The sequence below is a fragment of the Belonocnema kinseyi genome, chromosome 1 (assembly GCF_010883055.1).
Source record: "Belonocnema kinseyi isolate 2016_QV_RU_SX_M_011 chromosome 1, B_treatae_v1, whole genome shotgun sequence".
In the NCBI taxonomy this organism is placed as follows: domain Eukaryota; kingdom Metazoa; phylum Arthropoda; class Insecta; order Hymenoptera; family Cynipidae; genus Belonocnema; species Belonocnema kinseyi.
The window spans coordinates 177,576,769-177,594,786 of record NC_046657.1 but is presented as its reverse complement, the minus strand read 5'-3'; the positions used below and the strand labels follow the sequence as shown (position 1 = coordinate 177,594,786).

Below are 18,018 nucleotides of genomic sequence, written 5' to 3'. Positions count from 1 at the left end.
TCAGATCTTGATGAGTAAAGACGTGCCTTCAAAGTGCTCTTCAATAAATTGATTCTTTTAATTAAATACATTTGTTGTTGTTCATAACCTGTTTTCTAATAATTAAGATCGAAAATCACTGTTTAGACAATGTTACTAAGATTTAGTATGGCAAATAAAAAATATGTCTTTGATTAAAATAGGCAAATTGAATATCTGTTTGGAAAATGGTTTAGGAATAACACTTCAAAACAAAACTTTCTTTTAATTTCGTAATGGTTTCGTAACTAATAAAGAAATGTTATTTCCCCTCTCCTTTCCTCCCATCGCCCTTTTATTTAGGGACTGATGCAACGACTTAGTTATCCTCAAAACAACAATGGTTTAATCTAGGTCCTGACGTGATCCGCGGAAGTTTGGAAGATTTTTGAATACAAGTTCTTGTACTAATGTTAGAAGTATTTTAGAAGTAAATTTTTGATGTTATGGTTTGAGTTTCAGTGTACATTTCCAAATAAGTGGTTTTTATCGCTTCGGAATAATATTTATAAATCGACAGTTTTTTTGAAAATTCTTAACGATGGTTCACGAAGCGGAAAATCAAGCGATGAAAATTTAATTCGAAGACAAATTTAGTGCCCTGAAAATTGCAGAAAACTTGTCGCGTATTTCGAATTTAGAAAGATACTACAGTAAATATGATACATATCAAGTTTATTTTTCTATTTTTTGTTTAAAAAATAACTTGCGTTGAATAAATAATTATATTGAAACAAAAATTGATAAATATAATTAATAAGTTTTCTTACAAATTTAATGCTGATCATTTCTAAAAAAAAATTCATATCCCTTCACGATTGCGACCTATAGACATCTGTCATAAGGACAACCGCAGGATTTTACCGGGAGCGGGTGCTAATCTGAACAATTGCACCCGCTCCCAGCGAAATCGCGGTAAAATTTCAGCCACAACCACGTCTCACGCACAGAAACACGCTGGTGTTAAATTTGTTACAGCTCAAACATTGGTCTCCCAATCACCATTTGAAACAATTTTCAAGTCTCAAATGTATTCCTCTGAACGCATGTGCATATTTGGGCATCTAGGGAAAGTATCATTTGGAGACTGAATTTTGGCTCAATGCCGAGAGCTGTGAAGTGTTGAACCGCGCTGTCAGTCACCTGAACACCTGTCAAAGCAACTATTCGCAGTGGGATATTAGACTAAATAATTGTTAATAAGGAAACTAATTGAAATACTATTTGCCTAATTTTTAACTTTCTTTCATTTAACAGTGTGTACTATTCACTTAGAATAAAATGATCATTTTCTAATCGTACTTTCTAATGTTAGGCTAGTCATGGCCGTCGATACTTAAACTAAAGGCGGGATGCGTAGAAAAAGTCATGACCATCTACATATAACGTTAGGTATTTTCACTTCAACCACCAGCTAACTTCACTTTTTTATATACAGAAAATATAGAGGAAATTTCTTCGAACGAACAGGCATCAATTAAAATGCAGACGGTCACGACTTAGTTTTTACATCTCGGCTTTGATGGTTTGAATGTCGTGTCGGTTTTGACTAACCTAAGATTTGGATATTATATCACGTCAAGTACAATTTTTTTCGAAAACGCTAAAAGTCACTGGTAAATGGAAGGAAATTAAAAGTTTGGTAATTATTATTATAGCTTACCTGCTTATCAACATCTACTTCACCCAAATAACGCCCGACAAAATCATCTTGACAGGTGACTGACAGTTTTGTAGACGACACTTCACGTTGCTCTGGATGAAAAAAACAGTGTCTAAATGATGATTTCCCCCTAGATTCTCCAAATGAACCTGTGTGGCTCAAATTTTTTGCAACTCACTTGAACACCGATTTCGGTGTACAATGGAGGATCGGCGATTTTCTGTGCGACCGTGAGATAGGTGGTTACTGTCTGTAACGGAATCAATATGACGATCCGACAAAAGTTTCGTGCACCCTGAGAACACGGAGCGATGCAAGGACTACCGCCTTCTCCATTTTTCCCGTAAGTCTTTTAGCATATTGTTGACACGCAGAGATGCTTTTCAGGCTATTAACGAGTGAAAGCCTTGCACCTCCAAGAGCGCCGATGATAAGGACAATTAGTTTAACAGAATATTCCGGGTACAATCGTTGCAACTCCCTCATAAGGTATCTACACATCTCTTTCTCTTTCTAGTATGTTGAAAAATTATTTATTTTGTTGAAAATTAATGCCTACACTACTCTTTAGTACAGTTCTTATATAGAAAGACACACTTGTGCGTTGTATGTGAATCTCAATTCACTACTAGAAAAAAGAAATTTGAAGAAAACATTGAGATAATTATTTAGAAAATGAAAAATGTCGTTCTCTACACTAATGGCTCGTATGCTACTTTATTATCTAAATGAAACAAAGAATTAAAATTCTATTTACAAATCACCTAGAAAATTAAAAGTAAATATAATTCCGTCGTGAAACATTTTTTAAATTCTGCTTTTTTAAAATTAATTTAAATTAAATTTTAATTAATTAAAAGTAAATATAACTTCGTTATTAAAATTTTTTTAAATTCTCATTTTCTCAATATTGAATTTCTGACATTGAATTTTGAACGCAATAAGAAAAGTAAATAAAGCGTTCGAAAAAAAAGTCATAAGACGTAGAAAAAAAAGTGTTTAGGGCTTCAGGTACTTAACGCCGAAGTTTCCAGCAGGATAAAATACGCAGTAGAAATCCGGCCGAAGTTACTGCCTACTGCTTACTCCGACGGCCGGACGGAGCAGGAACCAAAGTTTAAACTCGAGTTTGACAAGCAGGAGGACCTGCCTGCCTAGCCGAAGTACTGCTCGTCCTATCTCTATAAAAAACAATTGACTGGTGTAAAAAAGGAAAAATCTTTTTTTTTGGGCGTTAGAACCCTTTTTTCGCGAATGGTCACGTATACATAATTTTTTTTGTATTTGATTGCATCGTTCGACTTAATGCAGACATCATTTTTCTTTTATCAGAAAGGCAGAATAAGACTTTGGTCTCCTAAGTGTACAGAAAATGTAATGAAAAAAGGTATAAACTCCATTTTCACTAATAAGCCTCTAATATTTAACTCACCAATATGGAGAATGAGCCATATACTCAAAAAAATTTCGGTGTTCGAGAGAGACTGAGCTATTTATATTTATAGCGCTATTTACGGTGATTGTTAAAGGAATTTAACAAGGAGGCTCATAATTTTGATAATTTTAACTGGAGAGACTGAACAATAAAGAAAGTTTTTATTATGATAAATAAGTCCAACATTTAAGCGATCCAGATGGAACTGAGGCAATGCTATGGTTTGTGGAAATTTTATTATTATTTTAAAAATATTTCTTGTCTTTTAGAAACTTTTACTCCTAAGATCTGCAATCATTTTAAGCTGCTTATACTTTTTCTTTGTACCCTGTTGTTAGCTTTGACTGTCAGGACATATAAAATTAATTTAAATTAAGCTGCTTATCATTATTAATTATAAGTACAAATAACCAATTCAATCGATCTTTATATGAAATATGTGTCACAGAGTCAGAATAAAACGGTAGACATCCACATCACCTTTTTACAGGAAATAGCTTCAAGAGAAGGGGCATTCGCATATAAGACAGAATATGCAGCAGGTATGTCTTTAGTTTATCTCAAAGCCGCGTCTCTCTTTGTTCTACTTTTTCATTTCTCCGTTTCCTCTTCTTCATTCTTACGTGTTTTTCCAACTCAGCACTTTTTGTGAATACAAGCCGCATGCGTTGTTATTATTATTTATTAATATTGTATTGAAAATTGAGAATCAGTGGATTATTTATTTTTATATTCACCAGTACGTTACAAATCCTCAATTCTAATTTAATCAGTTTGTTTCGTACACTTCCAGTATAATTTAAAAATGGTTCTAAATACTACGGCAACTTGTCTCTTAATTGTGGGATTAATTAGTAGAAGTGTTAACAGCCAGACTGTCATTACAGCTTATAGCAAATCCAAACTGGAGCTCAACGAACCTAACTTCGACACTCGTAAGATTCATTTTTTATTCTTATATAAGTAAATCATTTTGAATTCTGAATCTAAGAATTTAGTTTTAAAAGAATACATAATACAGATACTTACAGATACATTAATTATTAGAGCAATAAATAATATGCAATATAATACTATAACTATACAATGTTTTATACGTTTTTCTTTCAATCTTTTAGTCTTTTAGCATAAAAGAGTTAATATGCATACTAATGAATATCATGTTCATGTAAAAATTATTTCTTTTTAACATCTTGCATGTTCTTTTTATTCATATAATAAATGAAAATGTTGATTTTTTTAGTAACTTTACTTTACAGTACATGTTAATGGATGTTTTCATTTCACTCTATCATTTCATCATTTTCGCTTTCGTGTATTATCAATCCTCAACAATGACCGTATTTGTATCAATCATTCTGATATGGTCACTATTGCTAAATTTAAACATGTTTACATATTTTTAATTATAATTTTAAAAGAAATTTAGGTTTCAATTAATCGACTACAAAGCAGAAATATTCTTTCAGTGCTCTTAATTTAATCAAAATAAAATTCAGATAGGACAGACATTTCAAAAAACATTACAGGAATTAATAATAATACTCAAATATAAAAAGAATAATTTTTAATATTAGGAAAGAATACATATGAGATTCATTTTGATCAATGCTTCAAATAATGAAATATAAAAACCATATGATAACATAACAGTCTTTTTTGCTATGGTCTTATTATATTTCGCCCAAAGAGATAGTTTCAAAGACTAATTTTTTCCGATGTATTTTCAAATAATGCTTTTGTCATTTCTTATAACAGAAAAATATTTAAAGGCTAGATAGCTTTTTATATAAAAAAATGCGATTAGCTAAGTACGTAACTTGGCAATGGATGTAATATTTTATTTAGAAATGAGGAACAAACCTACATTTTTCACAGAAAACTACATAGTTAACATTCTAATGTTTCCATATCTTAAGACATAATACCAAGGAGTTACTTCGAAATATGTCGAAAAATAATAAGCTTTCTAGACTACCTTTCTGGGTTGAGTTTATTCTGTGCTTACCTGCTTTTTATATTCTTACATTTATGTTCTGGATTAGAAAAGTATTTTATTGTGATCTATACTGTTTGCGATTAAATTCAATAATACATTTGTATAAAGGTTATGGTCACTTTATGAGATACACAATATTGTCTGGGTCAATCTATTTCCTGAATATCAGAGTTGCACGTGGGTTCTAGAGATTTTTATGCAACTTGGTGAAACTTTAGTGTTGAACTAGTGAAGCGTGTAGTTGAAATGGTTTCTAAAAGTTTAAAAACTCAGGAAGTCACAAGATTTTGAATTTTGAGACCCGACTTTTCTGGAAACCCCATATCACCCAAATCTCATTGAGTTTAATTGATTATTATTAGGAGTAGCTTATAATTTATAAGCCTTCTTAATGATATTCAACAAAAAAATTCTAAAAGGGGCCTAAAAATTGAAAAAAGTTGTTGTATTTAATTTTCCACTCAAAGAGTATGTATTTTTAAAATACAAACATTTGTATTCCATATAATTTTAAGAAGAAACTAAAAAAATTGTTTAACACTCTGTAACTTTCGGTGACATTAATTTTTTAGTGCGGCCGCGCAGCCTCACTACCAACGTGCAAGGGCCGTCATAGTGGGTGAAATCAAAAAAGAAAGTTCTATCTTTTTGAAATAAAAAAACTTTCCATCACTTGAAACAAACAGCGTTTTACAAATATATTTTAATTTCAATGATCAGTTTTTCTTAAAAACAAAATCCAAAATCGGTAAATCACATGTATGGCTACGTCTCACGAATGTGAGATGGGTAGCCACAGTGCACGACGAAATCACAACGACAGGCCGGTTAAACCCTAATGTGTCACAAGGTAATTAATGTAACCTAATATATTGGCTACATTCGCTGCAACTCCCTTTCAAGGTATTCATACCTGTCCTTCTTAACCTTCTCCTTATCAGTGATGTTGTAGTTGGCCGGAGTCGAGAACTCCATCACTAATGATGTCCTGGAAAATGATATCGGGCCTCAAGTGTGCAATGTAGCCATCTATCGGCTATCCTGAGATCGTCGTTGCAGAAAATGTGCAATTCTCGTCTTCATTAATTGCCTTTATCTCCCTCGAAGCATTCGACAGGTAGGGCCTTAGCCAACACCGTAAAAGCGACAAAAATGGTACTAAGCGTGTGCATGACATGCTCTGCACCTATCAATGAGAACTTTTTGACGTAAAATACGGTTACGGTATACTAAGGTGGAAATGGGACCTTTCCGGCAAGCCAAAATAAAACCTGAGGAAAGGAAAAGTTAGCTCCTTCGATTATGGCTGATTTTCTAAATTTTTGTAAATATTTCAGTACATTTCCTTTTCAAGAAGCTGTTGGTGAAATTTTTCAACCTCTACTATCTTTACTTGGGCTTTTAGATGCGAGGAATCTAGATCAATTTTATCACTCCGCATGTAAAAATTTAGGCCAAAAGTCTCAACCGCCTGCTCCACGGCGTTGTAAAGGAACCGCCCTTTGCCATTATTTTGTTTCCTGATTCTTTTGAAAAGAAGATCTATAGCATGCGCGCGTGTGTGTTTGTGTGTGCGCATTTGAGTCATGAGCCAATGTCACAACTGAAGAAGTGATCACTATATACAGCAGACTTTCTCTATAGCTTAAAACTGCGACAGCAATAAAGTCAAGGGCGTATGGAGAAATACTTTTAAATTCAAATATATCCTTTTACGCGTGACCATTTTAACTTCATTGATTTTTTTAAATATCTTGATACACGGAGAATTTACTCCACGCAAAGAAATTAACACATTGAATACGTATATAAAACATTTCTTCAATTTAAAGAAATGGTTTTATCTACATCAAAACCATAACATTATAAAAGCAATTTAATAATTAATTAAGTCAGTTAAATATTAACTAACCGAATAAACGTGGTCATTTCTGCAAAGAAATAAGAGATTTGTGTTTTAAAAATAGGTGGTGTATATAGTAAAATGTGATTTCAAGTCAAGGTAATATTTCTTTTTCTAAAAATGTTCTTTTTATGAATTGGAAGATAGGGTGTTTTTGGTTTAAAGAAGCGTAGCCTAAATTTTACAAAATATTTCTTGTAAACGAAGAAATGGGGTTTCCATAGGAGTAAGTATTTTAGTGGTGTTAAGATGCGATATATTCTTCAGAATAGGCGTTTAACAATGTTTATAGAATATTAATTAATTTAAAAAAGTGCTTCACTCAGAGAATATGCAGAATTATTGAAAAACATTGTAATTTATCAAAATCAGCGTACCCTAATTAAAAAAAAATTATTTGAACGAAAAGATCAATATTCCATTTTTTAAAAATATTTTTCAATGTATATAATTATTTTCTTTCATCGGATGAATAGTTTTTTCAATTTGATGAACACTTTTATTTATCTAGAAAAAATATTTCTTTCACTCAAAGAAAAATATTTCTATTGTATAAAAGACATATAACCAACGAAAAGATTTCTTCAAGGATGACTTTTTTTACTGTAAACAATACATACTTAACTGTAGTAAACAAATCCTTAGTACAAAGGATATGAACCTGAGAAAAATATTGTCCTGGACCCAGTAATTTTCTTATCAGTGTAGAAAGCTCGACTCAATTTGGTTGTAATCTAATTTTTCAATGAGGAGAAAGAGGAAAATTTTGTGTGTTCGTCCGTTTCAAATAAAATATCAGACTTTTATTTCAAATAAATGAAAGTGTCCACATCCATACATTTAACCGACGTTTCGACGCGGCTTAATGTTTTTTTCAAGGTTCAATTAAACTGTGTTATAGTGTAAAAAATGGCGATAAAAAATTCAATGAGGCATGTAGTATCAATTCAGTATGTTTTATATAAGGTCCAAATGTGGCAAAATTTTTTAACCTTCTGAAAAATAGAGTTTAAACCGTCTAATAACATTGCAAGCTAAAAAGTCAAAGACAGATTCGAACACAAAATTAAGTTTTTTGTTATAATTGTTAAATTTAATAGGTTAGTTGTAAAAAAAATCATATTCTCGGTAAAAGCGTGTAATCAGTCCATTAACACACTTTTACACGTATGATAAACGAGTAAAAATTCTTAATTTGTATTCAAATTTTGAATTTGGAATTCACATAATATTGCAACTAAATAATTCCGTTTCTGTAAAACAGATATTTATGTGGTCTAAAACAAAACACATAAGAGGACGATGCTTTTCTTTCAAGACAATTATTCTCTGAGTGATTCCGTGAGTCTAATATTATAAGAAACAAGGACATAAAAAACGGGGTCCCTAATCTATCTTAGAATTTCAACGCAGCGCCCTCTTTCGATTTTATTTTCTCATTTATTTCTAATGCAAATAACGTTTCGTCCTATCTTACGATTGCCGCCTTTCGTCCAAATTCTTGGCGCGATTTCAAAGCAGATCAGAAGCGTGAATCCGCGCCGTTTTGAAAGGCACAAATCGGTTAGACCACTTTTTGGGAAATTCTGAAATTAACCACTTCTTCTACCTTCGTAAGTTAGAAAACTATCTTATGGAGATAGTACAAAAGGTCAATTTCAGAATTTCCCTTTACTTTCAGCATTAAAAAAATTAACTTTACATCACGATCACAATAACATATATTATAAGGAATTCATTATGATATTTCTATCAACAAAATACAAAAGCAATAATTATATTTGAATAGTTTGAGGAATTGAGAACGACCAACCAATTTTTTGGACCAATTTTCGATACTCAAATTCTATTTTCTACTTTCTGCATTCTCCAGTGAAGTAAATGTAAAAATTTAAAACTCTGCTAAATTTATTTCTGACATCTCATCTTTAAAATGAAGTAATAGTAATATATTTAAATATCGACTGGTTCTCGAATAACAAAATATAAAAGGATTATTGCCACTCGATGAACAGATTTTAGTCGAGGGCACGCTTCAACAATTTTTATGATAATTCGGGAACCAGTAAATATTTTATTATGTTATTATTCTTATTTTAAAGAGGATATTTTCAACTTTCATTAATCAAAGTTTCTTATTTTCTATTCACTTCCCTGAAGCATGCTGAAAGTGGAAGCTGATAATCTAAGATTGGTAAAAAACAAAAAATAGGTCGGTTTTTCTCACATGCTATTTTGGCTCCTAATTATCGAAAAGACCTAGTAGCGTTTAGTCAAAGCGAAATTTAATAAGATTTCTGATGGTTTTTTTCATAAATTTAGAAAGATTATATCATATCATAAATATATATAAATAATATATCATATCATAAATTTAGAAAGATTATGCCAAAATTCTGGAATTAATTCAAGAGCATCATCTTCCAATTGGTCAAACTGAAACTAAATTACAAAATTAGGCATTCATATAGATTAAATAATTACTGATCAATAATTGCTCTCTTAGGATAAAAATTGTAAATTTGCAATCCCTTTTTAAATGTAAGCCTTCTTACCGGAGTACTACGTATTATTTGGTTCCTTTAAATAAGTAACAGGAGAATTCTAGATCAATATAAAAAATCTATACCTCATTCCTCACATTACTTCCTTCCCCAGTGACAAGCGTTGAATTCAGAAAAATTAAGAATTTGTATTCCTATGGATACGCGATTTTTCCACCGTCTAAAAATCCCACAACGGGAATAGAAAAAGTGCAAATCCTATTTCTCTCGATCGGCTTAGTAAAATTTAACGAAAGCATTTAGTTAACCTATTTTTCATTATTAAATATTTTTATAACTCATAAATTCGAAAAATATTCAAATTGATATTTATTTATATTTTAATAATTTATTTAAACGTCTTAAAAATTTCACAAAGAAATCTATGCAAATGTGTGAATTTAAATAATTTTATCTCTAGAGAGACAGAGTTGAATTGGTGAGAATTAAACTTTCAGAATTTACATTCCGCATGAAGGAATTAAAACAACTTTACACATATTTTGTGAACTTATTAGAAGGAATTAAATAAAATCAAAATATGACCACTTCTGAGGAATAAAAAATATCTCTGTGAGGTACGTTACCGATACAATTAGAAGAAATTAAATATATTTAAAACACGTTCTCTTTGGGAGAATAGAAAACTGTGTGGCGGTCGCTATGGAAATAGAAGTGAATAAGTTTAGGAGGTATCTTATTCTTATTGTACCATTTTAGACAGATGGAAAAATCGCGCATTCAAAATAATAGAATAATCTTCACTTTTGCGCCGAAATCTGAAAATATAAATTTTTCTCTATTCTACGCTTATTACCGGGAACCTCACCGAGTGAGTCACGTCTACCCCGAAAAGGAAATGGCCGAATGGTATAATAATAAAAAATACAGAAGCTTCACACCTTATGTCATGCATATTCCGTTTCTTAAAATTTATGAAAGTCCTGTTTCTGCCCGGGTAGAAATTATAACTTGGTTCTTAAGAGGCCCTGTCTAGATTTCCTATTTTCTATCGAGGCCCTAGAGTGGCAATCTATCGAGGGCGCAAGCGAAAGCGTCACGCTCAGCTAGCGAGGTCATCAGAAGGCAACCCAATGAGGGCCTATTAATAGGGTCTTTTAACAGGGTCTTTATAGAATCTAGATATTCCCTCACAAACAATTATTCAAAAGCATATGCTTTTGTTTTTCATTTTGTTGATTCAAATAAAATATTATTAAAATATTAACAAATTGATCATGCTTTAAATTCCGAAGTGTGATGCTGTGGTTGCAGTAGTATTAAAGTTTAACCAGCATAATGCCATAATCTATTGCTAGAAATTTTTGATTCAAAGAAGGAAAATATTAATCGAATTTTAAAATACATTTTCTTTGCAAAAGTTTAATCTAAAGATTTTACACCTTTCTGTAGCATCTGACAAACACTCCTCGATTTTTTCTCGTATTTTTATTGACATTCGGTTATTAACTATACTCCGCACGTTATACTCGAACTAAACTTATTGTTAAATTTGACTAGAGAAGACTTATAAATAATAAACTAAAGACAAACGCAGTTTATTAAGATATCCGCAAGCGCCGAGAATCGAACGCACGCACCGCAGGCTCATAAGTTGTTTGCATCTCGGTAATTTTTTTATTTGTTCTTTTTTAAATTTAAGTATAATTAGGCATAAGAACATTAATGTTCTTTTTTGCACTCACAGCTATATTACTTGGTTTACCTGTCGAAGGCTTTACAAGGTCCCCTCAAGAAAATAATTGATAGAAATTATTTTGTAAATATATATTTATGAATAATTTTTTTTATCTAGTTTAATTAAAAAATATAGTGCTAAAAAGTGAGCATATAAATAATATAAGAAAAGTAGCATACGACAATAATGTGCCGAGGGCCAGCAGAGGCAAAGCCTAGATTCTTCCAGCTAGGAAATCTGGCTGCGGCTTCGTGAGAGCCAATATTTAGTTTAGGCATAAAGAGGCAATTTCTACCCGGGTGTAAATTCTGGAACTATTAATATCAACCTCCAGTCAATCGCCACAAATAAATTTTCAAAGCTATATATTGTGCAGAAGCTCAGATTGCTCATGCAAAAAAAATAGTTTCTATAAAACATAAATTTCGCCAGTTTTCAGAATCTCGATTTTATAAATATATTGTCAAGGAGATGTTTTTTATTCCATATACCTTTAAATTGAATCGGTTTTCATGAATCAAACAACCATTTCTGTGAGACAGTCAATTATCTTCTATGCTGTGTACTATTATAATGCACAACATGCATGCACTTATGCATGATGAGACGTAAATATCTAAAATTGTGTATCTGAAAATTACAAATAGCTTCCTTGAATTCCTAAATGATTACAAATATATAAGTTATCGTGACCGAAACAAGTACGCAGTTTCTAACTGCGCACTCCTCGTTTCTTGGTGGCGTTCGAAGCAGACAAAGCAAGATGGTTGTGCGCATGGGCAGCAATGAACTACAAAAGGTTGTGCTGATTAATAACGATGCTGTAAACATATTTTTTCTTATATTGAATGATCTCAAGCGTAAAAATGTTTCGAAATTTGCACGAAAAGAAGATACTGAAAAAAGTGTTGAAGTCATTGCAATAAAACAGTTACAAGATACTGTGGTAGCCTGCCTCATAAATGAACTTTTAAAAAGCGACATCAGGACCGCAAGCGACTACAGAATTAGCTGCATAAATGATTAATTAATCTAATTTTAAACTGAATCGTTTGTCCGCTATTTACTTCAAATGACACCCGCTTAGAAAGATAGGTTATATTTGTAATTTTTAAACGTTCGGTTGGTTCATTAAGTTTAATATAAATATTCAGTATATAATTGTTTTAACAATCTAAATTATAGTGAGACTATATGTGAGCGAAGTTTATATGTGACTGACTACGTCCCGTGCAGAAATTTCGAAAGGGCTATAGTAGGGGCTCTGACGAGTTTTTCTATCTCTAGTGATAAAAAATAATTGGGGCCCCATCTAGAACGTAACGCTGAGGCCATGGTGGTTCCACTAGATTTTCTGGTAGAATTCTAGTAGATTCAGTCTGCCTACAACCCAATTTTTTCATTATTTCTGCATACTGAAACCTTAAAAAAAAACTCAAAATTAATATTTTACACAATGTATAAAATGAATTATATGTGTTAATAATAACTTCACTCATATTTTATTATTTATATTCTAAGGACAAATATAGATTACATATTTTACATTAAAAGTGTACGCATCGAGAATTTTGTCTAATCCCTTGAAATTCTTAGCTACAGTATCTGAAAATTACTGAATTGTTACATAATTTTCTGAAACATGTGACTAAAGCTTCATGCATTTAACGTTTCTAAATTTAGAAACGGTTTCTGCATGAAGCTTTACACATCAAGCTTTCGTACACATTACTTAGTTCTTTATATCAGAATATTTCAAGGATTTTTGCGCGAACATTGCAGTTGATCATGAAGAAACAAGAGTAATATAAATGTAATATATCAAGTAATATATAAATTTAATATATCAATAAATGTAACATATCAAGAACATTTATCGAAAAATCGAGGTCATATAACTAATTAGGTCCATTGCACTTTTAGTTGAAAATGAGTTGATAGCAATATAGTTTGTAACGAGTTACATTTTTAAATAGTGCATCTCTATTTTCCCTGCTTTCTATGCAACACATCTAACCATTAAAGAAGGAGAAAATTTAGTTAAGAAACTTTATCTAACTTTTAAGTATAATTGGGATATATGGACCAAAAGAAGAATGCTTGGCATTATTGTAATCATTTTATTGTAAACCTTAATAACGCAGATTAAATTTTCCAAATGTAAAGTAAAGATTTTCAAAAGTAATCATTAATTCACGTGGTGGAATTATTGAAAATTATTATGTCACACATTCAGGAAAAATTGGATAAAGTTTTATGCTTGTTAAGTAATGTTTGCAAATGTAAAGTCAAGGAAACTTTAAATTATGCAATGACAATAATTCCCTCAAAATCGGTTACAGAATGATAAATTTCTGTTGTTCTTTCTAGGTAAAAAATGTATTATTTACTTAAAGGTTTGGTAAAGTTTTAAATGGATTCTAGAGAAAAATTGATTTTGGTTATCTTATAACCTCCTGCATACTTCATGAAAGTTTGCCCATTGTAAGCGAGCTTTTCCTTTTTCTTTTCGTTAGACTTTCTTCGACAGTTCGGTAAACCGATAGTCACGCAATATCCTTCCATCGCCTCCATAATCTTTCAGGATCGTATGCAAGTACTGAGCACATCAAAGATATTTACAAATTTTCCAATTTAGAAAAAGGTATTGAATTTTCAAATTACTTACAGTTCTCACTGTTGTTTTGTATTCATTAAAAAAAATCAGTTTGTCAAATTGCAAAATAAAATAATATTCCATTAAAGTAGGAAATTGAAAATGTAATTACCATGAATCGAAGTTGACGCCCCTGATATAAGCCTGAGTGCTGCCATTTTAGTGGTTTTTGTCGTGTTAGAGGTTTTCCTACTAAATTTTTATCAGTGGGATGAAAAAATTGTTTTCCACGTATTTAGTAGGAAAAACTGGGTTTAATTGATTTATGAGGAAATTTATTATTTGTAAGAAATTTAAAAAATTGTTCAGCAAAATAAATTCTTTATATTCCTAAAACCTTATATCCTCGTGATCATCACTTTTTCGTACCTTATTCCTTTTTGAAATGGTCTAATTTTAAAAACTATTCTAGATATCGAAAAAATTGTCAGCATGTATTGGCAATATATGTGCAAGCTTCTCAGTAAAATACGTAATTATTAGTTGAATTGATAAGGCTGCATAGGTAAAAAATTAAATTTTTGACAATTACTCAACAATTATAAATTTTTTATTCAAGAGAATAAAATATATTTCTCTAAAATTTTACAGAAACTGTAGTATCGGCGAAGTCCACTGAATCTAGCCACTCCTTCGATTTAGAATTTGAATAGTAAAATCAAAATTTTAGTTGAATAATACGGTACTATTCAATTGATTTCAAAAATAAATAAAATTAATCAATTATTAGCAAAAATTACTTAGACAAATTAATAGAATTTTCTATATGTTGCAAATTGGTACTCATTCAATTTGGAAGAATTGGAATTTTAAACTTGATTTATTATCTTAAAAATTATTCAAATTTAATAATTTTAATTTATAAATCTTTAAAATTGAAAATTTTTTATTTTTCAAATTAAACGTTGAAAATTATGCAAGTTTCACCATTAAAATAGTTTCAATTCTGATCATACACAATAAAAATGTCTTCAAGATGGAATATGTAGAGTTGAAAACTCAAGTTTAGATCTTCAAAATTATTCAGCATTCTTATTTATACATTTTTAATATTGTAAAATGTTTAATTGAGAGTATTTAAAATTAAAGTATGTAAATAACATTCAAAACTACATGCTAAATTGCACATATTAAAAAACAAAATATCTTTAATTGCAAATCTTGAATAAAGACTTATTCCAAGAAGAGATATTCAAGTTTTTATCAAGTTATGTGTGTTATTCATATATTTCATATACATAAGTTTCATGCAATATAATTAATACATCCTGTAAAGCGTGACAGCTTGTATATTTGATTTAATTCCTGAAATATTAACCTAATTTGGTTTCAGAGATTTTACATAAACTTCATTTTCAGGGTTTGAATGCTCAATGTTAATGGCTTGAATATTTTACATCAAAAAGATTTTTAAAAAGTAGAGGATGCAAACATTAAAAATATTAAAAATTAAATAATTGAGGATTTCAAGGTTAGAAAATTCAAAATAAAAAATCATCCATTGTTTTTATTTACTTCTCATAAATTTAAAACCCGGCTCATCAGTTAAATGTTACGATAAAAAATTTTGCTGAAACGGGCCCCAGATATTTTTGCACGGCCCTGACGTTCTCGTACTTCAAGTTTATGGTCGAGATTTTTTTCCGGTATCCCAACTGTTAGGTTAGCCGTGGGACTTACGTCGTAGGGACGTAGGCGATAGAACTCGTTCAACTTCGGTTAGGTGGTTCGAAACCCGTCGACAGCGTTTTCGATTTTTAATAGCGTTAATATTGTTAAAAGCGTGCGAGTGTATCGCATGTAATTTTATTATAATTTAATGTAACTTTTTAAGCTAATTTGTGTACACTGAGAAACTTTGTATTGGAAAGATGACTAAATTAGGTTACAATCGAGGACCAAGGCGATAATTCGTATATTTTAATACAATAATCGTAAGCTATGCCATTTTTATATGTAATTTTCCTATTGATAATACGAAATCTTAGTAATTTTTATAGTAAAATCCTAGATAGGATAAATTAGTAGAGACATAATTAAATTATATAACAAGAGTAGAAGTAATAAGTACCTAAAATAAAATAAAAGACTAAATTTGTAAGAGGAATTACTATTGTCTGTAGGAATATGAATTATACTACGACACTTTCTATTTTTTGTATTATGGAGTAAGACAAATTCGGAAGATCGCTCTCGAATATTAGTAAGTGACTCAGTAAGCGAGCCCAGCGTTGGACCGAGTTCAGCCGAGCGTAAACGATGTCAGCCGACCAACGCTGTACTGAAATTCCTTAAATTTATCAATCACTCAATTTGGGTTGATGCAAAGATCCTTATTACAATAAATTAGGATAATTCGAAAGGTTACAATTGAAAAAAAATTTCTCACAGAGCAAAAAATAATTTTTTAACCCCGATATTAGGATATTTGATTACGTTAAGATATAGTGCTTAGAATTTAAAAAATGCCATCACTGTGAACAATTAATAAATAATTTAATGGAAGGCAATTTGACTGCTAGCATTTAATTGATAAGAGCGATAAATTTCTGGATCGCATCTAGTTTAACCGAATGGAAAATCGCCGTGCTGCCGCGCTGGAGACCCGTGCTCGATTCCCACCAGCTTTACTTTAATCACATTTTTCTGTTTCAGCTTGTAATATAATATTGCTGCATGTATATTATAATGTATAAACTATATATAATCGTGTGTACTGCACAATTGCAATTTAAATAAATATAATAGTGCGAAAGAGATCATCATCCCATAATAAATAAGTCTGCATTTACGTCGTATGCTCGTGTAAAGGCTACCAATTTTTATTAAGTCGCTTACTAAATCAGTGCGCCGGTCTCTCTCGACGTTACTATCGTCCTTTGCAAATATTGCAATTATCTGTAGAAATAAATGTAACATTTTAAAATTTTTTTCCAATGAATTTTGTAGTTCGGCATGTAGTTACTAGTTACTACTCGGAGTAGTAAACATTACAAAAGTTCTGCATGTCCCTCCATTGCAAACTGAAAATAGTAAAATCTGGTCTGATTTTTAGCAAATATTGCAACAAAAGGTTTCTCTTTGTATGTGTATTTGTACGAAATTGTATTCTGATTGGCTGTGACTGACTAATGTGTAAATATAGGTTGTATGCTGTTGATTGCGTAAAGTTCTTTTTTATTCTCAGAAGCTTACGGTTTGCCAAACTGGTAGTTAAAGTTTCTCGAGCGTCAGTGATACCCTCGTGACTTTCCTATGAACCCTGTTATATTTTCTACCGAGTTCTCAACGTCGTTTTACCCAACTTTTCATTAATCATTATCTAACGTTTGATATATTTTATTATTACGTCTATTAGAATGTCAACTACCAAGTACAGTATTAATTAAAGTACAGTTCGGTAGACATTGGTATTAATTTGTCACACTTTCATGTTTGTGAATAAGGTATTATCGAATTTCGTTTTACCCAGCTAGAAATGAAACTTTATCAAAGTGTCCATATGTCCCGAGTTTACCCAACTGAGTTTGGTAAAGTTTTTCAAATTATTTTTCTCCGCGTAGGATATGGCAATATACCTGAACATCTTTTTCAGTGTAATTATAATCCTAGATTCAACTTTTGAATGCTCAAATTTTAAAAATCATAAGTTTAATTTCAAAATTTTTTGAGAATACATGGATCATTTGGAGCAAAGTTGCAAAATTTTAATCTTTTAGAACGTGAAGATAAGAAAATGATGATTAGCGCGAAGTTTGAATTGATTAACGTTTCACAATATGATAAAATGGATCATATTTAGAACAAAATAAAGTCTAGCTTCAACGAAACATTTTGACCCTCTATGTAATATTTATGGATGTATATTTGAATCCTGCAACACTTCAAGAGTTTAAATCCTTTTTTAATAACAACTGTTTTCGTCAAACTTGCAAACTTCTATCCTCAAATTCAATGACTTATTATTAAGAATCTTTTCTAGGCTTCAATCTTTCTTCAGTACTGTAATTGTGGGTCCGGATGCAATAAGGGCACATAAAATTTTTTCGTGCGAAAACGAAGTCCCCTGGAGGCTTTAGAAAAAATTTTCGAATTTTAATTT

The 18,018-nt window shown here is 30.9% G+C and overlaps 1 protein-coding gene across 1 annotated transcript in view; it reads left to right on the top strand.

Annotated features, from left to right (window-relative positions):
• The first annotated feature begins 3,689 nt into the window (after positions 1–3,689).
• LOC117174140 (protein takeout-like) overlaps positions 3,690–18,018 on the top strand; it is a 105,116-nt gene continuing 90,787 nt past the window's right edge. Inside the window, exon 1 of the mRNA XM_033362953.1 lies at positions 3,690–4,051. Within this exon, the coding sequence (XP_033218844.1) occupies positions 3,922–4,051 (130 nt within the window). The 5' untranslated portion in view covers positions 3,690–3,921. The remainder of the gene's footprint in view (positions 4,052–18,018) is intronic.